The sequence below is a fragment of the Apus apus genome, chromosome 4 (genome assembly GCF_020740795.1).
Source record: "Apus apus isolate bApuApu2 chromosome 4, bApuApu2.pri.cur, whole genome shotgun sequence".
In the NCBI taxonomy this organism is placed as follows: domain Eukaryota; kingdom Metazoa; phylum Chordata; class Aves; order Apodiformes; family Apodidae; genus Apus; species Apus apus.
Window position 1 is genome coordinate 21,494,400 of NC_067285.1, and position 23,383 is coordinate 21,517,782.

General features: G+C 39.2%; 1 protein-coding gene across 4 annotated transcripts in view; it reads left to right on the top strand.

The window, feature by feature from the left end:
* The window catches only part of SEC24C (SEC24 homolog C, COPII coat complex component), a 38,045-nt gene extending 15,096 nt beyond the window's left edge, over positions 1 to 22,949 (top strand). For 2 of the 4 annotated variants that reach the window (XM_051616862.1, XM_051616866.1), the window contains 21 exons: positions 73 to 251; positions 807 to 1,253; positions 2,454 to 2,584; positions 3,836 to 3,904; positions 5,676 to 5,787; positions 6,641 to 6,768; positions 9,308 to 9,446; positions 11,262 to 11,377; positions 12,505 to 12,629; positions 12,883 to 13,074; positions 14,030 to 14,123; positions 15,308 to 15,424; positions 15,906 to 16,076; positions 16,466 to 16,562; positions 16,850 to 16,995; positions 17,469 to 17,607; positions 18,410 to 18,528; positions 18,896 to 19,075; positions 19,722 to 19,913; positions 20,303 to 20,392; positions 20,831 to 22,949. In XM_051616862.1, the coding sequence (XP_051472822.1) occupies positions 73 to 251; positions 807 to 1,253; positions 2,454 to 2,584; positions 3,836 to 3,904; positions 5,676 to 5,787; positions 6,641 to 6,768; positions 9,308 to 9,446; positions 11,262 to 11,377; positions 12,505 to 12,629; positions 12,883 to 13,074; positions 14,030 to 14,123; positions 15,308 to 15,424; positions 15,906 to 16,076; positions 16,466 to 16,562; positions 16,850 to 16,995; positions 17,469 to 17,607; positions 18,410 to 18,528; positions 18,896 to 19,075; positions 19,722 to 19,913; positions 20,303 to 20,392; positions 20,831 to 20,971 (3,124 nt within the window). In that variant the 3' untranslated portion in view covers positions 20,972 to 22,949. The remainder of the gene's footprint in view (positions 1 to 72; positions 252 to 806; positions 1,254 to 2,453; positions 2,585 to 3,835; positions 3,905 to 5,675; positions 5,788 to 6,640; positions 6,769 to 9,307; positions 9,447 to 11,261; positions 11,378 to 12,504; positions 12,630 to 12,882; positions 13,075 to 14,029; positions 14,124 to 15,307; positions 15,425 to 15,905; positions 16,077 to 16,465; positions 16,563 to 16,849; positions 16,996 to 17,468; positions 17,608 to 18,409; positions 18,529 to 18,895; positions 19,076 to 19,721; positions 19,914 to 20,302; positions 20,393 to 20,830) is intronic. The other 2 variants (XM_051616864.1, XM_051616865.1) reach the window with 2 other exon arrangements.
* The last annotated feature ends 434 nt before the right edge of the window (positions 22,950 to 23,383 follow it).

Below are 23,383 nucleotides of genomic sequence, written 5' to 3' on the forward strand. Positions count from 1 at the left end.
AAAATTTAAAAAGACACGGAATTGTAACTATATAATGAGGAATCCAGTGAAGTTTCTCATCTTCCTTCTCAGGCCACCTGCTTCTCAGCCGTTTCTGCCGGGCTCAGCACACACGCCTGTCAGCCAGACATCTACGTTCCAGCAATATGGTCCTCCTCCAGCCAGTGTACAGCAGCTCATCAATCACGTGGCAGGGATGACAGTTGGCAGTACTACAGTCTCTGCTCCTCCCCCAGCTGGACTGGGCTATGGTGAGATTTCCTGGCTGCAGAAATACACTTTTGCTTTAAATATATATTAGTAATTTCATAAAATATTTGCTCTTGTCAATGGTTCATTTTCACATGGTGATGAGAATTCTCTGGGTTTTGACATCAGCCATAGTAAATGGTAGTTTCCTTGCCTAATAAGGTCATAGGGAAAAACAGAACTCAGACTATTGTAGGGGACAGTGCAGGAAGTACTGCAGGACATGAGTGACAAAAGAGTAATTATTTCTCCTCAACTAGGTGAATCTTAGTATGAAACACAGAACCAGTCTATCCCTAAGTAAGCTGTAGGAGAGACTACAGCCTTTGTCATTGTTGTTCAACAGCCCAGTCAAAAAAAAAAAAAAAAGAAGGGATCAGTAAATCACAAAAGGCTGAAATTACTCTGAATGTGTGTCAGGGGCGTTGGAACTAGATGATGTTTAAGATCCCTTTCAACCCAAACCATTTTATGATTCTAGAGCAAATGGATTTTGCTTGCATCTTAATTCTCTTGAGGATAATAGAAGATGTTGTTTTACCTTCTGTTCTTACCAGGTCCCCCAACATCGGTTCCCCCAGTCTCAGGAAGCTTTAGTGCAACAGGATCTGGTCTCTACACACCTTACACTGCAAGCCAAGGACCCCCTCCTTCGAGTGTGTCGGAGGGTCTTCCTTTGGCACAGCCTCCATTTCCTGGTCAACTAATATCAACTCAGCGCTTACCTACTCAAGTCCCTGGTTTTGCCCCACCTCCTTCTACAGGGATTGGACCTTCTTACCCTCCTACTGCAGGTGCCCCAAGGCCACCTACCATGACAGGCCCACCACTGCCTGGACAGACACTTGCTGGACCACCAACGTCCCAGCCTAACCATGTATCCTCACCACCACCACCTCCATCAACTATGTCAGGGCCACACCATGGGCCTCCCATAAGTGGCCTCCATGGACCACCTCCTCCCACTCATCCTCCTCAGCCCGGATACCAAATGCAGCAGAACGGTGAGTATTCCTAGCATAGGAATTGTAAATTATGTGAGTTCTCTGTGTGCTGCAAACTGAAAACCAGATTTTGGGTTTGTTACCTCTGGGCCCCTGGCTGCATTTGAGAGCTTCCCTCTTGCTTCATTGCTCTCATGTCAGAAGGACAAATCCAAGATAAACAATCGAATGTGTCATTCTTAGATAGTTGTTGTGCGGGTTTTGATTAGATTAGTGTAACTGAAGGAATTCTAGCTTACTTGTCCATAAAGGTTAGTAATTGGTGCCCTAATGCTGCAAGAATTTGTGATGAAAATTTTATCATGAACTTCAATTTGATGTCTGCAACCTCATCTGTTAAAAAATAAAGATCTGAAATCCTGAAGAGCCTTTTTAAAAAAAAGTTGTAGCCAGCGTGTTGATATGAGAGGAGTTGGCAAACGTTGAAAAGGAGTTGCTGTATTTCTCTCCCTGTAGAACATTTCATGTTTTGTATATGCTTTCTGAATTATGAACACTTGTGGCTGATTTTTAGTCAATAACATTTACAGATAGCTAGGATAAAGTAATCATGTGCAAGTGTCAGGATTGAGAATCCATGCAGCTTTGCACAACTGGCCAGGTGAATTACTTAAAAATATCTGCCCAATTGCTATGAATTGTAAAAACTCTAATGGGGTAAATCATGGTGATATTCCATAACTGACTGAAATTGTCTAAAGTAATATGAAATAACTTTTGGTAGTTACAAAACAAAAAGGATAGTCATACATTACTGTAATTTCAGACAAGCCAAAACTACCTGAAAGGACTTCTTGCATACATTTACTTTGAGGAATTATGGGTCACCCACTAGCTTATTTGGCTCGTCTGTGTGCAGTTTCTGCTAAGCTGTTCTGCAATTTTATTTAAATGTTCTTGTTCAGTGCATGATGTTAATGTGTATTGTAATTGTATTACTCTAAAAATAGTTGTTAGTCTAAAAACCCGTGTTTGTTAAGTCTGGTTTTAAGGATGACTGTATCAGTTCATTGGATCATTGAGAGAGATGTACAGATCTAAGCTGAAACACTGTGATAAATGCATTTAATCCTATTAACTGAAAAGCATGTGACTTTCTTTTTCTTGTTTTTTTGGTGATGACAGAAAAAGTGGGAAGTGCCTAATGACGAAATGCCTGCTATTTACCATTGTTTGATTTTGCTGTCCCTTTTTTGTAAGGTTCCTTTGGGCAGGTGAGGGGTCCCCAACCAAACTATGGAGGAGCCTATCCAGGAGTACCAAATTATGGAAGTCAACCCGGACCACCGCCTCCACCAAAACGCTTGGATCCAGATTCCATTCCTAGCCCTGTAAGCTTACTTTGTTGTTACCAGTGTGAATTCTTCCACTGTCTTTACATAGAACAGAACTGACGAAGACCAGATCTGAAAACAGGTTTCTTGTTCCAAAGAACATCCGTCTGTTTTCCTGCTTACTTTTCTCTCATATATCCAGCTTCAATCTTTGGTTATGAATAAGCCCAGAAGCAGTATTTTTCTTGGTCACCAAAGAAGAGCACTGCCTATGCAAATAAATGCTCTAATTCCTCAGGTCTTTTTCTGTACTATGTTATGCTTTGAGAGTTCTTGAGGGCTTTGATTAAGCTTGTTTCTCCATTTCTGGATTCTCACTTAATAACGTTGCAAGGTGAACTAATTTTGGATTTTGAGATGATAGTCTATGAACTGTATGATCTATGTTGAAAGTATGGTTAATAGGAGACAATTGTAGTGCTTTTCATTTCCCTTTTCCTATAATCTATCAAAAAGCTGGTTAGTGTTTTTTTGGATCGTTAAGTCACAACACTACTTCAGTCAAATAAGGACCCTTTCTCTGATTTGGATTATTTTTCAGAATGGAGGTTCTGAGAAAGGACAAGCAGTGACGTGTAATATTAAGCCTGGCAGTCTTATTGCTGCTGGTCTACTGTTCCTTCTGCTGCTGCTGTTCTGGCATTGTCTTGAAAGGCCACATTTTATAATAGGAAACGTTTCTAGGGCAGTGCTTACAATCAGTTTACTTCAAAACTATAAAAATAACTTAGTCTTGACTTACATCATAGATCTGAGCTGGTGCTGTTCAGGAGTTATTGCTATTCAAAAATATTATCTGCTAGTACTCTAGGTTTATGTGAAGTTTATGAACTTTTTTTTTTTTTTTAGACTATGAGAAATATTTAACTGCTTGTCTCCTTTTCTTCCACTAAATGAGAACTCAAATGGCTTGTGTTAGTTGCCTTCATTTTAGCATGTTCTTAAAGCATAAATCCCCAATTTCTAACAAAAATGAGCACGTGAGCCCCCACCTCTGTTAGCAATTTGTTCAGAGCCCAAGCTAAATATGTTGGCAAAGCTGGTCTTGGGATCATGTGTGCTGCAGAAGCTGATGTTTCCAGTTGCATGAACCAGTGTCCAAATGTATCTAATTCCAGTGCTACAGATTTGGGTAGAGAGAAGTAACACTGTTACTTTTTTGTTTTATTATTCTCTTTTATTTTTATTTTCCTTTTCTTTTTTCTTTTTTTTTTTTTTTGTGGCACTCTTTTTATTTATTTTTAAAAGCAGCTTAATGAGCTGCCACCCCAGCAGAAACCCAGGCACAGAATAGACCCAGATGCAATTCCTAGTCCAGTAAGTGCTGTATATATGTCGATTGTAGTGTGTTGGTGACCATCTATCTGTGCATGCCTGAAACCTGAACTTCATGTCACTAACCCTCCATCATTAATCCTTTACCCTTTCCTTGCTGTCTTCTGCTTGCCTTATCGAAATGAATATCATTACACCACAAGAGGTTGTTAAAATGTTCTCTTCTGTGATGAATGGTGAGGCAATAGAAAGCAGACTATTTCAGAAACAGATCATGAAGAATGTCTTCCCTTCCCTTTGTCTCATGTTTAGAATATCTCCTTTATCAAATTTAAACTGGCGTTTTCATTGTAAGCCATCAGTGTAATTGTCCATACAGTGTGTGTCTCATGTTTACATATGTACAGCATGCGCATTTGTAGCCATGTTTTCTACCAGTTTTGAGCAGAGTTTGATTACTCTTCTTGTTGATATACCAGTATGGGGCTAATTCTCTGAAGTTCTAGAATTGCAGATGAACCGTTTTGGTTTTATGTTAATTCCTGTTATAAATCTTCTAGTAGATTAATGTGAGACATGGGGAGCTATAAACATTCTCTCATTATCTGTCCTCACACATAACCATTACATTTTGAATGGGTAACTTTAATGTTTATGTGTAGAGAATCTTATCTAAACAAAGAAAAAAGCAGCTACCTTTTGGACTGGAAATAATAATAAAAAAAAACGTTTGACCTATATTACCCTTGGGTCACTTCTTCCTCATTTAGTCAGAGTTGATTATGTCATAGGTACCAACAGTGAGATCACCAACATCAGTCAGTCTGTGGGCTTTTGAAACAGGACTAGATTTATCCTAGAGTAGTCGCCATCTGATGCTGTGAGAGGCTTTCTGCTGGCAACTTGGGATCTTTAGTAAGGATACAAGTTCTGCCACGTAAACTTTGGCATTTCACAGTTTACTCTAAGCAAAGGCCTATCTGTTTGGTGGCAAAATAGTATCAGAAGAATGATTGCTAGCTTTGGTGCTTTCATTCAGGCACCAGTATTAAAATATACTTAAAACGATGTATAACTACAATTTTCTGTTCATATGCAAAGATCAGTGGGTATTGTAGTCAAGGAAAACTGTTTGATGCATTTCCATTATCTTAAGCATATTTGCATTAATGAAGAATTTGAAATACTAAGACATTTAAGAATTTTACTGGCTTTGAAATTTATTAAGCTTAATTCATTGGCAAGTCTGTTGAAACTTCAATTTCCACATCCCCAGAATTCACAAACTCTTGAGCATCATGGAGTAATGAAGACTTCCACCCGTGCTTGCAAGTATCTGTCTTTAGGTCAGAGTTACAGTGGTTAGAAGTGTATACTATGAAAAAAAAGTGGGAATATAACAGAAAGGAAAAGCCAGATTATCTATGGAACTTCAGCCTGAAGCTTAAAGAAGCTTCTAATTTTCATTTGACTAGGACCAGTATACAGGGGAATACTACTAAATAATTCATTTCTTGATCCATGTTTGGCTTTTGCAAATTTAGATCAGGCCTTAAAACACAAAATAAGCTACTAAAAATACTTGGGGAATAATATGATTTGCATCTTGTGATTTATTTTTAGTCATTAAGTACTGTTCAAAATCAAACTGAGAGGTGACTGCTTTACAAAACTTACTTGCTTTAGACTTCTTATTTTTAGAGATCATGTTTGCCTCAGGTTCCCTTTTCTTTTCCATACAAATAAAAGTTTTGTATTTTACAGTACTTTGAAACCAAACCTTCAAATACTAATATGGTGTTGTCCATCATAGATTCAAGTGATTGAAGATGACAGAAGTAACCGTGGATCAGAACCATTTGTCACTGGAGTGAGAGGGCAGGTCCCACCTCTTGTTACCACAAATTTCTTGGTCAAGGATCAAGGTAAAATATTTTTATTTTCCTAAACAAACAAGCAAAACACAAACCCCAAAGTTCTGTCAGTGGCAGAACTGTGTCTTTAAAGGAAAAGTTTGAGGAATTATTTCAGTGGCTAGGGATGTGTGTTTTACCAACAGAAGCTTAGTTTCAAGTCATGTGTTGATTTGATCTCAATTCAAATTCTCCTGATTGCTTGGTAGCTGTTAGCCAATTCACAAGTGAAAAAAAGTTTTTCAAGACAGGTCCCTGGGACTAGCATTAGCAGGGATATCAAAAAGCAGCAAATTTTGTCTCTTCTGTAGAGCTGTATGAGCAGCAGTTAAGAACTGAAATTTCCTAGCAATATCATTTTAATTGGACTGGGAACTGTATTTTGTTAAATCAAGTGGGATGTCAGTTGGTCCATGGGCTTTGTTGAGAAATTTAATCTAATTTCTCACATGGTTTTGGAGATTTAAATCTCTCTTAAAACTTCAGAATCTGATTCTACAATCAACTGTTTTACTCTTCAGCCAAATTTACAAAATCAAATGGTAGAAATGTTTGAATTGAGTTTTCTGCCTATAATACATTTTAGTCTGCAAAGAGTGAAACAGGAATCCCTTTTTGGTGGTTTAAGTTGATGGGGAATCAAGTTAATTTGTTTTAAATTAAAGACTTCTATTATATGTAGTTAATCATAAAGAAGCATTTTGTTTACAATTCAAGTTTGCATAGATGTAATAATTTATTTTTTTTTTTATAGACTCAAAGTCTCTGTGGCTTAACAACACAAATGAAGTTATCTTTGTTTCTGTTCTTGAATATAAACTTACCTTGTACTGAAATTCACAGTGATTTGTCCTTTGTTCCTCAGGTAATGCAAGCCCCCGCTACATAAGATGCACATCTTACAATATTCCCTGCACTTCAGATATGGCCAAACAGTCCCAAGTTCCTCTAGCTGCTGTCATAAAACCACTGGCTACTTTGCCCCCAGAGGAGGTGAGAACCGTATGTGGAGTTACATATGCACTCTGTGTTCAAAACATGTAATATTTGAGCGCTGTGATAATTTCAGGTTTTTCCCACTAACTGTCAAGCAGTATGATCAAGTGACCAACACTAGGATGATCACAAATGCATACACCTCCATCTGATGCTCAATTTCTTTCTTGGCCTAAAGTATTTAAGTAGTTACTAATTACTGATGTTAAGTCTTTCCTAGGATGTTGATTTGTGGAATTGCATGAGAATGTATCAAGCAGCACTGGTTAAACTCTCTAGCACAAATGTATATGCACAGCATCGTGTGGCATGACAGCACAGGACTGAGTACTGGGCACTGCTGAGCTGCTCTTGTACTTCTGCCCTTGCTCTGCTCAGCACTTCCTTCCTTCTAGATGTAACGTGTGGCTAGCTGGCCTGTGACACATTGTCTGATTGCTGAGAACGTGAAAGCTTTGAGAATATTACAGAGCTAGGAATTTTATAAAATATGCTAAGTACTCTGGCTGCTGTGTAGTGTCAGCCTTCTTGGAACTGTGACAAATATACTAATTAAATTCAAATGTGTCTGGTTGCAGTATTCTGTGCCTTGTTAAACTTAGCCTCTGCTGAGGGAAGGAATACCTCTGGACTTCCAAGGGTGTTGCATTGCATTAATGTTCCTAAACTATGGCTTGGGTTTTGAAAAGTGGTTTGTGATAAAACTGAGTTGTGAAGTTAATTGCTGTATTGCTGTGCTGTGGCTGGAGTTTAAAAGGAGCAGAATCACAGAATTACAGAATGTTAGGGATTGGGAGGGACCCTGAAAGATCATCTAGTCCAACAGGAGAAGGTGGTCATTTTTGAAAAACCCAGAGGCTTGTGGAGCTGCACGTTTTTATAGAAGCTTTACAAACAACTAGTTGTTAGATGTCCTGGTGTGTTTATACTTTGAACAAACACTTGTGATATCCAGAAAAAACATGGCTAGGAATGTAAAATTGCCTTGGAGACTGATCAGCTTCTTCTAGCATTGCAAAGTGCTTTATGGCAAGGGCAAACTGCCTGTGAAGGGGCCGATCCAACAGATGAAGGCTCTGCTGTTCAGAGCAACAGGACTGTAAATAGAACTGAAGATTAATGTATCAGTAGTGAGAGGATAAGTGTCTCATGGAAGTACTGCATTCAAATAAATTCAGAAAATACACAAATTCAGCACCTGGTTGCTAGCATCTTTCTACTATGTTAAAGCACAGTTCAGAAAGCAAAGCTTGACACTTCAGAAAGAAGTATCTCTGTGCCTTCTGGAGCTAAGTGTTCATTGACAAGTTATGCATAGCACTGCATGTTTACAGCATGTTTTTGGCTTGTTTGGATGCATGTTATTGGGGAAGGAGCGGAGGAAAAAGCTTATTGTGTGGAAGTATAATACCAACATGGCCTGGTAGTCAGAAAACTTGAAATTTTGTTTCCTCTGAGGATGTCAACCAGGGAGATAGGAGCTGAGTAATGGTGGCTGCAAAACCATTGTATTGTTAAAAAATTATCATTGGGGTTGAATGAGAGATGTGACGCATGTGCAGTGTGAAGAGGAAGAAAGTGACTGGAGCATTTGCTCAGTTCCTGCAAAATGAATATATCATATCTTAAACATGATTAGAGGCTTAGAGTGACTGAGAAAATTAAGACTGGGCACATTTAGTGTCAGAAAACTTTAGTTAAACTTACTTTCGAGCTAGATTCTTAGTTTTGAAAGATGCTTTGAACTATGAATGCAGCTTGCAGAAGCTCTGTCTCTTATGTGTTTCCTGCGTGTTCTTAGGTTGAGAAGCTGCAGAAGTTGCCAAGAATCTTAGACTAGTTTGCAAAAATAATGTATCATCAGTAATAGTTAGAAAATGGCATAGCTGTGTAACAGTTTTGAGGACTTTCTATACAATGGCGTCAAGACAAGCAGAACTTAACAATATATGTATTTTGTGGTGGACTTCAAAAATAAGCCTTATCAGCTGAAATTTTTTAAAATAGTCTGGGTACTCTATGCTCTTAATCATATGGATTGCAATGACTGGCTTGTGTTTTGTAAAATAGCTTACTTTCTACAAGGAAAAAGTACGAAGAGTTGCTTTTAGAACACCTAGCCTGTGGTGAAATGCAAATTGGATGTTCACACCCATGAGGTTATCACAGCCATTCTTTGCATGGCTTCAGTCTTTTGTGTTCACTTGGCACACATCTGTGACATGCAGTGTGCTATTCCTGCTAGCTGCTATATAAGGTAGTGCAGCACCTTGGAGAAGTACTTGTTTGTGTCTAAGTGGGATAGCACATTGACTACTGCGGCCCCCAGAGAACTGCTGTGCTAGGGCTTGAGCTGAAAAGCATTTATGAAACACTTGTTGAGGCATCGCCCACCTCCTGCGCTCTCTTACACTGCTGTCAAAATGCTAAACCCTATACAGTGTACAGGGAGGTAGTTTTAATCTCTGCAACATGTGTGGTCACTTCTTTCTCACCATGTGACCTTTTGTTTCATTTTTTTCCCCTGCTTTCACAGAATCTTCCTTATTTGGTAGACCATGGAGAATCTGGCCCAGTGCGATGTAATAGGTGCAAAGCTTACATGTGCCCGTTTATGCAATTCATTGAGGGCGGAAGGAGGTTCCAGTGTTGTTTCTGCAGCTGTGTTACTGAGGGTAAGCTTTCTTCTGGAAATCAGTGTCTAGGCTTTATTGGTGTGATCTGTGAACAAGATGCAAGCAGATAAATCTTTATCATGTTATGATGATTTATAATGTGTACTGTATGTGTGTTTAATCTCACAAAAAATAAAACATTGCAGTGCTCAATTTTGAAATTATGTTCAAGTTAAGTAGGTGCTTCTGCATTGTAGTATTATTATACCAGTTTTTTAACATGAGGTACTTTAGCATAATGCATGGTGGTTTGAAAAATTACACTGTTTTCATAGGGTATTACAAACTTTGATTTTGCTATGACAGATTGAGATGTACATCTAGTCAGTAGCATGAGTTAAGATTTGTTTTTTTGCTCATAAAGCCTGATTAAACTGCTTAGAGATGAGATTGCAGCTAAATTTGCTAGAGCTGAAATGGTTCAATATATGCCAGTTAATCTTAATTGCTCTTCTAATTAACATAAAACATGTTGCCTTTTAAGCAGAAGTCACTATGTGCTGCTTATAGCTTGACATCAATAGATTTGTTTTGATGGCATAGTGGAATGCAAGGTACAACAAATCCTGTGGTGGTGATTTGAGTGTTCCATTTGGTAGCACTGATGGCTTTTAATGAACTGTTTGTTCTTATCACCTCAGTTATGCTATACAACTATTTGTATAAAGAAAAATGGGAAGCTGAGAGGGGTTAAAATGGCCAACTTGAAAAAGCCTATTTTGTCAGGTGGTTTTCACCCTGCATGCATTCCCTGTCTCTGCTCACTCAGCAGCTGTATGAATGGCTGTACCTGTAACAACTGAGCAGGGACAGAAAAGGGAGTGATGCTCAGAGTGCTGATGAAAGCAATGCTATGAAAATACAGCATAGTTGTACCTAATGCTTGAGAACAATTTGTTTTCTCTGCAAAAACAATTAGATCATTAGGTCATACTGGATTGTGTACTTGTGAGAGAAGTAATAGATGCTTACATACGTAGCCTTAATGATATCACTTTGTTATCACTTGTTTTCTTTTGAACTGCTGACATTTGAATGTTTAAAGGTGGTGAATACTGCCATTACAGGTTATCTCATTTTAGTCTCCCCTGGAGCTATATAGGTAGCAATTGCTGGAATATGCTGCCTTTGCAGTTCTGCAGGAGGGACTCTGTCATGTAGTTTCTGGGGCACAAGGGAAATGCTTTCTTCCTTTCTACAGCTGACTTTTGTAGGCAAAAACTTAGCTTAACTTCCATTTTACTTTCTGATACCTAGCACTAGCACAAAAGTACTAGATGCTGGGCATGTGTTTACACTTCCGAGTCTTCCTTCTTAACGCTTTACAATCCACTATAGGAAGTACTCTGTCTATTCTGACAAAAGGATTATGGCAGTCTCTGCAGCTGAGAGTGCCTAGAAGGCTTTACTCATGCAGCATGTAAAAGGTAACTCATATAGGACCTCTGTCTTTTAGTAAGCCTGAATCAAGTCAGTGATTGGACTAAATCCATCAGAAGAATCCTAAGAGCATATTGTAGTAACATTTCTGAAGTGAAACTTCACGTGACAATGTCACAGATTCAAGAGAAGTACAACAGTGACTATAAAATGTGCCACCTGGTACATAAGGCAAACTGAAAGCAGTTTGTATTTCTTGGCTTTAATGATGCTTCTTAAATTGTGTTCGTATTTTTAGTAATATTTGAATGCTAGCACAGAGTGCTAACTAGCTTTCCTGGAGTTTTATCTGAAACAGCTGTTGTCACATTAGCTCTCCAGTCACAGTGTTTATCATGGGCATGTTACTGAATTCAGTATTTTTTCCTTCTCCAGTGCCACCTCACTACTTCCAGCATTTGGATCATACTGGAAAGCGCGTAGACTTCTATGACCGACCTGAGTTGTCTTTGGGGTCTTACGAGTTTCTAGCAACGGTTGACTATTGCAAGGTACAGTGTTTATTGCTGTGTTTTGTAAATGGGTGATTTAGTTAGAACTAGCCTGTTCTTCACTGAGAAATGGCAAAATCAGTCTAGGGCATGTAATATTAGTCAATTTCAAGCAGAGTGTGCTTACATGTCTGTTAATTGGACAGGGATGGGAGAGTGATTTGGAGAAACAACTACTGCTTATGTGTAAAAAAAGTACATGAAAGCTCATAGAATTATTAAAGTTGGAAGGGGCCTTTAAGATCATCAAGTTCCAGCCCCTCTGACATGAGCAGGGACCCCTACTGCTAGACCAGGTTGCACAAAACCGCATCCAACCTGGCCTTAAAAACTTCCACGGATGGGGCATCAACAACCTCCCTGGGCAACCTGTTCCAGTTCCTCACCACCCTTATAATGAAGAATTTCTTCCTAATATCTAACCTAAATCTCCTCTCTCTCAGTTTAAAACCATTACCCCTTGTCCTATCACTATCTTCTCTGATGAAAAGCCCTTCCTCAGCTTTCCTGTAGCCCCTTTCAAGTACTGGAAGGCCGCTCTAATGTCTCCCCAGAGCCTTCTCTTCTCCAGGCTGAACAGCCCCAACTCTCAGCCTGTCTTCATAGCAGAGGTGCTCCAGCCCTTGGATCATCTTGGTGGTCCTTTTCTGGAGCCTCTCCAACCGGTCTCTATCTTTCTTGTGCTGAGGGCCCCAGAACTTTACACAGTATTCTGGGGGGTCTGACCAGAGCAGAGTAGAGCAGAGGGGCAGAATCACTTCCCTGGCCCTGCTGGCCACACTTCTTTTGATGCAGCCCAGGACACAATTGGCTCTCTGGGCTCCAGCACACACTGGAGGCTCATGTGGAGCTTCTCATCTGCTACCACCCCCAAGTCCTTCTCCTCAGGACTGCTCTCCAGCCGTTCTCTCCCCAGCCTGTATTTGTTCCTGGGGTTATACCGACCCAGGTGCAGGACCTTGCACTTGGCCATGTTAAACTTCATGAGGTTGGCACTGGCCCACCTCTCCAGCCTGTCACGGTCAAAGCTCTTGAGTTTTGACCAGCGTTCATTTGTCTGTGTTGCAGAGCTGTTACGTGGGCTGCATTACATGACCATAATGTGAGTTCCTCCCTCTCTTCCACAGAATAACAAGTTTCCCAGTCCACCTGCTTTCATTTTCATGATTGATGTGTCTTACAATGCTGTGAAGAGTGGCTTAGTGAGGCTAATATGTGAAGAATTAAAGTCACTTCTAGATTACCTGCCCAGGTAGGTATATTGTGTACTACTGTAGCCAGTCAAAATGGGGTCACTTTTTGCCTCTTAAAAAAGCTAAAAACTAAAAAATTATTTTATAACCCTATCAAGCTTTTCTTCAGGAAAAGGCCATCTTTCTGCATAACTTTCTAGGTGAAAACAATTTTTCCTTTCTTGTATTTTTCCCATTATACCTTATTTTGATGGGTTCTGTGTCATGATTTCACTGTCTCCTTAGATGTGAAGGCAAGTATATCTCTTACAGGGAAGGCAACATGGAAGAATCAGCCATTCGAGTAGGATTTGTCACCTACAACAAAGTGTTACACTTCTATAATGTGAAGAGCTCACTGGCACAGCCACAAATGATGGTTGTCTCAGATGTGGCAGATATGTTTGTGCCACTCCTGGATGGTTTTCTGGTGAATGTGAACGAGTCCAGGACAGTTATTGCCAGGTAATGGAAATTTAATTACAACGTGTGTAGTAAACTTCTTGTTTGGTAGATTCAAGTGTTGCATGCTTGTTTGTCATGTTATTCACTGAAAAGTCACTCCATGTATTTTAACTTCCTATACCCTTTGAGATTAAGCTGGCAAAGTAGGATAGGAAAATTCATGGGATAAGGATATATTTGGCTTCTAGTCCAGCTTGGCAGAAGGTATGTATATATACAGGGATTTAGTATAGAACAGTATGTCTGGGAAAGAACAAAACAAGATTATTGCAGATTGAAAGTCATTAAGAATACTGAATCACTGTCTTTAAGGCAACTGCCTAAATAACTAAACTGAGACAACAGTGTTGTCCGATTTTGATTCTGTGCAGAAAATTGAATGAGTGGCATAAAAAAGATTAAATCTAGAAGAGAAATTAGCAAAGTTTTGGCAAATTATTAATGTGATACTTGAACTGTAATGAAACTATGGTGTGTAGCTATGTTTAGGGAACTAGACCTGGCTACTGCATGTTTTTAAAGAAAATGTCTCACCTGTTTTGTAGTGCATTAACAGACATAAATACAGAACTTTGGATTAAACCTATTAATCTTTAAATAGTACACAGCGTGCTTGGCAAACAGAGGCCAGATGTCGCTGGTCTTTCCTAAGAGTTTTCTTACTAATGTATATTGGAACATATTAAAAGAGCAGAATACAGAAGAGCTATTGAAGTAGTTGAGGCTATAGAGCAAGCAGTGAGGATACAGATGAGAGAAGCCAATGGAGAATGACAAAGCATTTTTTTCACAGATAAATTACGAGATGCTAACTACTGTAAAAATTACGCAAATTTACTGACACCTTAGGGACTTCTATTTAACCATCTTAGTCTCATAGGTCATCACCTCCAACTGTATGGTTTTGCCAATTAAATGAAATCTTGAATTCCTCCTTTTTCTTGTTCTTTGCTAGTTTGTTGGATCAGATTCCAGAAATGTTTGCAGACACAAGAGAAACAGAAACTGTTTTTGCACCTGTCATTCAAGCAGGGCTGGAGGCTCTGAAGGTTAGTAAATGCATTGTGAGGGCAAATTGTTTTCAGTCTTAAGTACTCTGAAGTTCTGCTAACACACACTAAGACTGTTCCAAAGCTTCTTCTAAGTCTCCTTGTGGTAAATGTGCTACATGTAGGGAGTACTTGGCTCATTCTTCAAGTGCATGTACCTCTTTTTCTATGTAGCTAGCTATCTGTTCTCTATCCATTCTTTAAAATATTTTTTCTCAAAGTACAAGATGGGTCTTACTCTCACCCTGCTGAGTTTTGCTTTGAAGAGTTTACAGAACCTACACAAAAAAAAATTAAACCTCCAACATTAAAATCAAGTGCTGAAGTCTGTCATATCTCCATTGAGGAGTTCTGTAATGTGATGGCTTTATGATCCTGTGCTTGAAGCTCTGGTATAATGTTAAATAAAATGAAGGAATGCAATCTGCTGAAATTGCCCACAACATGCTAACCAAGTAAACCTTCCCTAAAGTTCTTCCATTCCAGTATTTCATCCAGATAATTACACACACAATACAACTCCTACTTGTATATAAAGATTGAATTGATTGCCTGTATGATTCCATCCAAAACTGTCCATATAGCTCTATTTGTCTGTCATCTAAGTCCTTAGAAGTCTCTCTTAAACTCAGTTTTCACTACAATTGTTCGATCAAGAAATAATGTTAATTACTAATTGATTATTTACATACTGCATGCATCAGAGAAAATAACCTACTAAACATTGGCTAGTGTTGACATTGGTTCTTTGTTTAAAATGAATGATCTTTTGAAGCTCAGATTACAAAAGCAGTTTCCATTTCTGTGGCTCTTTTCCACAAACTAAGTAGCTGCAAATCAAAGAAAAAAGCTGTCTACCATGTTTGCATAAAACCTTTTGTAGCTGAGTCCTGCTTACTGGTCTGTGTCTCCATGGAGCCAGTCCTTTTCTCCTTGTCGTGGAACTAGGACAGGTCCAGTAGAACTGAAACTTGCTTTTCTGTAACTGACCAGTAAGCTGTGCCCCCCGTGTTGGATACCACTGAAGGAACCAAGTGATCACTGAACCTGCATGTCTGATAGTGAGCCTTCCTGACATAAAGAAGTGATGAGGATGCCTGAATGCTTGTTCTTGAATCACAGTTTCTCTTACAATTTTTAGAAATGGTTTCTAACCTGCGCTATTGCACTTCCTTTTCCTTCAGGCAGCTGAGTGTGCTGGCAAGCTCTTCATTTTCCACACCTCTCTGCCCATTGCAGAGGCACCAGGAAAGTTAAAGAACAGGGACGACAGGAAACTGATCAACACAGATAAAGAGAAGGTAATAGTCACTTGCATGATGCTTATGTAGCAGGTCTCTATTATACTCTATGGGATAAAATAACTCTGAAGCAACATTAAAAAACTTTCAAGGGTAGCACATAATGTAACCTTCTCAGCTAATACCTTTTAACATTGCACTTTTCTCTTTTGTTCACAAGCAGAGCTGTGTAGATTTAACATCATAAGGACAGCTCTGGGATGAGAACAGGAAGAGATAGATGTACATTCTTACACACGATTAAATACCATAGCTGGATTAAAATAAATATGCTGAACTTAAAGCTAAAGCAAGACATGTAGTAATTTTTGTAACATTCCAACAGTTCTTCAAAAGCAGGGTCAGGAAGAATTTATATTATTCTAATTTCCCTGAAAAGAGACTTCAAGTATAAAAGTGTATTGACTAGGATTATAAACTGGATCTCATTTTCCTTTCCTTACCACAAACTTCTGATCTCATCTCTGACTTTCTTTCTTAGACTTTGTTTCAACCACAGACAAGCTTTTACAACAACCTGGCCAAGGACTGTGTGGCCCAGGGCTGCTGTGTGGATCTCTTCCTGTTTCCAAACCAGTATTTAGATGTGGCAACACTGGGTGTAGTAACTTACCAGACAGGAGGCTCCATTTATAAGTATGCATATTTCCAGGTAAGAGTGACATTGGCTCAGACTGGTATTTGATCTAAATAAAGATTATTGTTCAGTTAAAGAGTTCTTTTCTGTAGTGTGAACCCTAGTGAGCAAGTACTTCTTCGGAAATAAATTGCTACTTAAATTTCAAGATTTTCACCAAAATAATTTTGTTAGCTTTTTGTCTTTACACAAACTATCTCTATGAATAACAGTAGCAACAACAAGAAAAGCTATGCTGTTACCTTTCAGCACAGTATTTTATTAACAGGGCACTGAGCCCTGTATGATGGCTGATTTCTAAAGTAAGACGGCAGAAAATAGGATCTGATTTAAAATTACTTTATGGTTTATGGAGCAGCTCTGATTTATGTGATTATGAATTTGAATTATTGCTTGTGTTCTAGCTGGAGACAGACCAGGATAGGTTCCTGAATGACTTGAGAAGAGATGTCCAGAAAGAAGTGGGATTTGATGCTGTAATGAGAGTGCGCACAAGCACAGGTGGGTGATAGCAGGAGGAGTCTTAATAAATTGACCACTTCAAGCATGTAGTATGGGAAGGAACAGATTTTTCCCCATTTTAAAACATCTTGAGATTAGGCTATGCTAAAAGCTCTGCTAAAGCGTTGAAATTCTAAGACTTTTGTCAAGACTGATCAAAGATCCCTGCTGAAATCTGTCAAGATAACTTCGTGTCACTGATGTCAGGATTTTCAGGGCTCCAAAGACTCACTGTCTTGTTATTCTGTTGAAAACTGTGGTTCATGTTGGGTTTTTTTCTTTCTTAGGTATTCGAGCAACTGACTTTTTTGGAGCTTTCTATATGAGCAACACAACTGATGTAGAGATGGCAGGTTTGGACTGTGATAAAACAATCACAGTGGAATTTAAGCACGATGACAAACTGAGTGAAGACAGTGGTGCACTCCTTCAGGTGAGGGGGGGGCTTTCCAGGAGAAAAAAGTGAGTTGACAGTTGAGTTGTCAAGAAACTGTGTCAAGGTGGAACCAATTCTCAACCCCAGAACCAACTCTGGGGAGAGTGCCAGTTGCAGAAGAGGACAAGGTTCACTCTGAACTGAATTATCAGATACTCCTTCAAGGAACTGTTTGTTCTTTTTTTCTGCCCTTTACTATACCCTTAACCTTTCAGCATATTTGTTCTCAGGATGAAGTAGACTGCTTCAAATTACAGTCTATTTTCCAAGACCAGTTCCCTTAGTACAAACTGCTAATATTGCTGCTTAAGCATAAGCATAAGCGACTCACTTATCATGTGAATCTTTTACATAATTATCTTATTTGTTTAGGTATCCAAATCCTCGTTTTTACTGAAGTATTTTCAGACCCTTCCTTTCTTGTAGCAGGGCCTCATTTTTCTATATCTTGGAATCTTTGTCTCCCACAGTGTGCTCTGCTATATACCAGTTGTGCGGGACAGCGACGACTCCGCATTCACAACCTCTCCTTAAACTGTTGCACACAGCTTGCTGACCTCTATCGCAACTGTGAGACAGACACACTCATCAATTACTTGGCTAAATATGGTAAGGGTAAATATGGTAACAAGAATTGCAACCTCTAACTGCTGTTAAAATGCCTGTTGTCATCCAGTCACACCTGTTCATGCTCCTTGCATCAAGTGTCAGGTGGCAATCTTGATAATTGAGTCATTTATGGGAAAGAGCATAAAGCTGTGATGATAGTATTGTTGCTTAGGACAAGAGGTAAAAATACAGAGTGTAGGCTCATCCCTCATACAAATTCTTGTTTAATTTTCTTTAATAGAGGTTTGTATTGACGGTTGTCTTGAATTCATCTTTGTATTTATTTTTGACTGGTTTAATTAATTCTTTAACTGTTTGAGAATTTTGCTCTGGGAATAGGAAATTACAGCCTTTGCTTATAGATCTGGGTTTCGTATCATACTTTAATGCATTGTACCCTATTTGCCCTTCCTGTTTTGCAGTACAAGCCTACAAATCCAGCAGAGATTTAGATATGTGTGTGTTTATTGCCATTAAAATACAAGAAATGGTCCATTTCCAGTCCATTAAAGAAAGACAGCCAGTCTATAAATGGAGTCTTTATAGTACCCCATGCTTTCAAATATGAATAAGTGGATTGTAAAGTACATGGGAAGTAGAGTTGAAGAATACACAGTAAAATGGAATAAATTACCTTATTCAGTAGGAATGTATAATCTCTCTCATAAGTTTGAAGGAGAGAGGAGAAATATTTAAATAAACAATAGTTGTTTCGATTTACTTTGTGGAAGTAGCGTTTGGTTTTTTGCTGTTCATGAGGAATCACTTGATAGCTGCTCATCTCTTTCCTCTTTCTATGCAGCGTATCGTGGAGTTCTGAGTAGTCCAGTAAAGGCCGTACGAGATGCACTGATTAGCCAATGTGCCCAGATCCTAGCTTGCTATCGAAAGAACTGTGCTAGTCCCTCTTCTGCTGGCCAGGTAAGCTCTAGTGCTTTCACTTGAATCACAGGCTGTTTATTAAAAGTGATGAGAGCTTCTTCCTACTTAACCTACTCAAAAAAAAGTCAATTGCTTCACTCAGCAGAAATTTGCGAAGAGGAGACTTGAAGTAAAGAGACACAAGCAGAACTACAGTTGAGCACGGCTTCTTGGATTTCTGTCTGGAGCCCAGGAAGCACTGTTTGCACCAGGGAAAAGTTTTCTGTTACTTTTGCAAGTCCACAGTATAATTAGACTGTCAGCTTTTGCTCCTCACAGCTGTACCATGCTTTGCTGGTCCATGCAAGTCTCATTTTGCTTATACAGCAAGGCAGCTGACCAGCTTGTGTCTGCTTTTGACTTGTAGCTGATCCTCCCTGAATGCATGAAGCTGCTTCCTGTGTACTTGAATTGTGTGTTGAAGAGTGATGTCCTTCAGCCTGGCCCAGATGTCACAACAGATGACCGTGCCTACATTCGTCAGCTAGTCACATCCATGGACGTGGCAGAAACAAATGTTTTCTTTTATCCCAGGCTTTTGCCCCTGGTGAGTAGTTCAGGATATTCTTACCACTTGAGACTTGCTGCTGTCTTGAGTTTTCGTAAGGACAGGCATTTATAGTTTAGCAAGGGAAAGTGATTTGAGAAGGATTTGGGATCTGCCATCTGGTGGGATACTTCACTTAATTCCATTCAGTGATAGTTGCATTGCTGCATCTTGTGAATTTACTGGGGGATTCTTTTTCTCCTGAGCTGTGAGCATATGACTAGTGGCAAAGATGACACTTTTGACCCTTTCATAAAAGTCCTAAAGCTTCTTCTAAGTTTTTGTAGTAATTTTAATCATTGCAGGGCAACTCCACATACTGACTTTTCAGTACCATAGTTGCTGGAATAATCCTAACAACTAATTATATTCCTACTTCAGGAGGCAATATTGGAACTATAAAGTAATTTCATAGAAGCCTTATGTTCTCTTTTGCGGACCAAGGGTCTCTGATCTGCTTCTGTGTCATATTCAGTAAGAAAACTAAGCTAAGGAAGATGATACTTCAGTTGTAGCTATTGCAGTCTTATGGGTCCTAGAAATGAGAAAACTATTGGGATCTTAGTGGCAGAAATTTTCAGGACTTCACAAGATGCTTTTGTTTGATAACCCTGAATTATTATTTTTTTATTTCACTGTAAACCAGACCAAAGCAGATGTTGACAGTGACTCCTTGCCAGCAGCAATCCGGAACTCAGAAGAACGTCTCTCCAAGGGTGACATATACCTGTTGGAGAATGGGCTGAACATCTTTGTGTGGGTGGGAGTCAACGTGCAGCAAGGCCTGCTCCAGAACCTCTTTGGAGTGTCATCCTTCGGCCACATTAGCAACACCTTGGTGAGCTGGATGGCAGTCTAGGAGCTAGTGTCTGTGATAGTCACCTAAAACTTGTAACAGTTTTCTCAACTTGCTTTCTCATTGTTTTATTTTTCATACTAGGAACAAGAGAAGCACAGGTATGTGAAACTAGTGGAAAAGTGAGCACGTTGGGCATTCCTTGCCTAGCTTTGTTTGACAAGCCACATTTCCACTGAGAGAGCAGTTCTTATGTAAATGGAACAGATAATTCTGGTGTGTTCTCTTTTAACTAGTTGAGGTCAAAGAGGTGGTATATTAGTGGGAGCAGATATATCTCTACCCTCATGTAATATGATAAAACTGCTGAGTTCTGTTTAATGTTGCTCTACCTTGCGAGACTAATGAGGACTGGATATCTTTCATTCCAGAGTACCCTGCCTGTCTTGGAAAACCCCTTTTCAAAGAAAGTACGATCCATTGTTGACATGCTTCAAATGCAGAGATCCCGCTACATGAAGGTAAAAATGCTGTTCCCTGTTCATAGCTTTTAGTCCCCTTCCCTTTTAGCAGAGCAGGGGATGCCTGGTAATGCTGCAATGTTGAATTTATTCTTCCTAATCTCATAAATATGATTCCAAGTTTTCAAGGCTCTGGAAAAAAAAAAAAATCATTACCGGTTTTGGCGTTCTGTGCTTACCATGGTTCTGAACTTAAATTTTTTCATACCTGTTATAATATATGACTGCACAAACCACGTGCATGCTATTTTCCTTCTGTTTAGAAAGGGCTGAGATTTAACCCTGCTTAGTTATGGAAGTCAAAGCACATAAAACATATATGCTGTAACTGATTATCTATCTTTGGATTACCGAGCTACTTAGCTTTTTGCTGTTTTTTCTAAGAACATTAATTCTGCTAACTAGTCACTGCTCTTTTTGTTCTTTTGTTTTTTATAGTTAATAATTGTGAAGCAAGAAGATAAGCTGGAAATGCTGTTCAGACACTTTCTAGTGGAGGACAAGAGCCTGAGTGGGGGGGCTTCATATGTGGACTTCCTATGTCACATGCACAAGGAGATTCGGCAGCTACTGAGCTAGAGGAGGGAGTGGTGCTGAACTCACTAGTGACATTTCAGTCTCCACTAATGACCTGATCAGAAGGCCCAGCGCCCTCAAAAAGGACAACATAGAAATCTGTACAATTCCATAATTTTTAATACATATTGCATAAGCAGAAATCCTTTCAACCTCTCCCAGTCCCATATGACAGATGAAAAATTTTCCTGGTGAGGGCTAAAAGAAAAAAAAAAAAAAAGGCTTTTGATACCAGGTCTTTTACTTGTATCTAAATTGTTTCCTGTGGTTGGCAGGAGTTCACCCCCCCACCCCATGCTCGCTAATCCTGTTGTAATGAATGTAGTTTTTTTCAGTTCACTGTACATGATTCAACATGGGTGAAAAAGCGATAACTCTTCAAAACTTCTGGTAGTTGCTGTGTGTTTGTATGGGCGCGTGTGCATGCTCCAGGTGTGAAGAGGATGCACAGGTGGGGAGGACAAGAGGCAGGTCAAGTAATGGGAGCTGAAGCAGCCAAACATTTTGTGTCTTCTCTTAAGAGGGAAATATGGCAGATGTATCATGTGGCTGGCTGAACCAGAAATCAATGAAAAAGGAAATGAGTGGTAAAGCCAGGAGGAAGCAGGGCAAATTTTTTTCCGCAATCTTCCCTGTACTGTAAGTTGCTGTGCAGATCTGTAATGGAGTAAGTAATAGTTCAGTGAGCAACAATCAACAGCTTAGGGGTAGAGATGGTGCTTCCTGCTGGTGTGTGTGGTGAATCCTTTCCTTCTCGTTGCATGGCTCTGTAATGTCCTACTCAATCCATGTTCCATGGCCTCTCCTGCAGAACTTCCCTATCTATCCAGATGGTAGTGGGAAGGAAAGCCTCTTAATCTTAAGCAGAAAATACTTTTTAACAAGATGATATGGGGCTGTGTAGGAACTGGATGATAAGGAAGCAGCCATTTTCAACCATATTATTGTGAATCATAGTAAAGAAGCAGGAATTTGATTTATACTGATTGCAAATTTGAGACTGCTTTGTACCCCAGCATACAAGGAAGGGGATACAAAACCTAAGATTTAGACTGGACTGTAGTAGGTATTGCAAGTACTTGATTTTGGTTATGGAAAGCATCTGGGCTATAGTGAGGAGTTTCATTACTGGGTGTTTATACGCTCCCCCCATTCTACCTGCTGATCATCTTGCTTGCACAAAACCTTTTTTTATAAGCCTGTTTGTTAAACTAAAATACCTCAGACAGACTAATCCATCTGCTTTGGCTGCTCTGCTGCTCTATTCTGCAAGGGTGGATGAGAAGACTCCTGTGAAGAGGGAGTGAGTGTATCTCAAATTCAGAATTCTAAGGGCTTTGTTTATTTGATTTTTGAAAGGGGCTTGTATATTTTAGCTTGAACGCTTAACAACTGTTCTTACAATACCAGGAGTTTAAGGTACCAATCGCACTAAAAGTGGAAGGAAAAATATGGGTGGAATAGAGGGCTTGATATTTCAGAGGAAAGTCCTTGTTAAGATCAGAAAAATATCTGGCTGTGGTTTTAGTTCCATATCCCGTAGCATGTATATAAATCCATTTTTCTTCTAATGCTGCTAGTTTGTCTTCCCTCCCATCACTACACAGAAAGGGGAATATGAAAATTGCAATGGATAAACTCTTTTCAAGATGTAGTTGACAGAACCTTCAGCATTTTTGTATGAATGTGGCTGACTTTTTACTCTACATACTGCCTCCAACCAAAAAATCTAGAGGATTTTTAACCAGAGAGGACAACAACTTCCCAGGAATAGAAGGTGTAGCAACCACAGACTTCCACAAATACTAATTTCTAGTATTAATATTGGGAGGTGTGGGGGTTGGAAATGAAATCAATAAATGACCCTTTCATTTTCTTCACTTGTTTTTCCAATGCATCTTTTAATTTGTAAAGAAATAAAAATATATTAAGATGTATTTTATGTCATTGTTAGTAAATAAACACTGCTTATTTTTCCAAATCCTGTATTTTGCGGGAGGATGGAAGTGGGAAAGGCTAAAGTAGCTGATTCTTCCGTTACAGTCTAATCTTCTGCTGACCAAATTCAGTCACTTTTTTTTTTCCCCTCCTTAATCACAGTGAGCCATGATAAGAAATTCAGCAAGAGTCAACTAACAAAAGGTGCTGTTAAATCTCAATGTTACTTTACCTAGATGAACATTTTTTAATTTACTACCCCTTCTGAACTTTCATTTTGCAAAGACATTTCCATTTTCTCTAATAGCTTGAGTCAGATTGGGATTATTATTTTTTTCCTACTTTGGGAGGTATTACCTTGTGACAATGTTAACTTTAAGACTTCTGCAGTCTTAATTTTTCAGAGAAGTTGAGTGCCCATTTCAGAGTTAAGATACAGGGGATGCTGGGTGGGGTTGTTCTTTGTTTACCAACAGG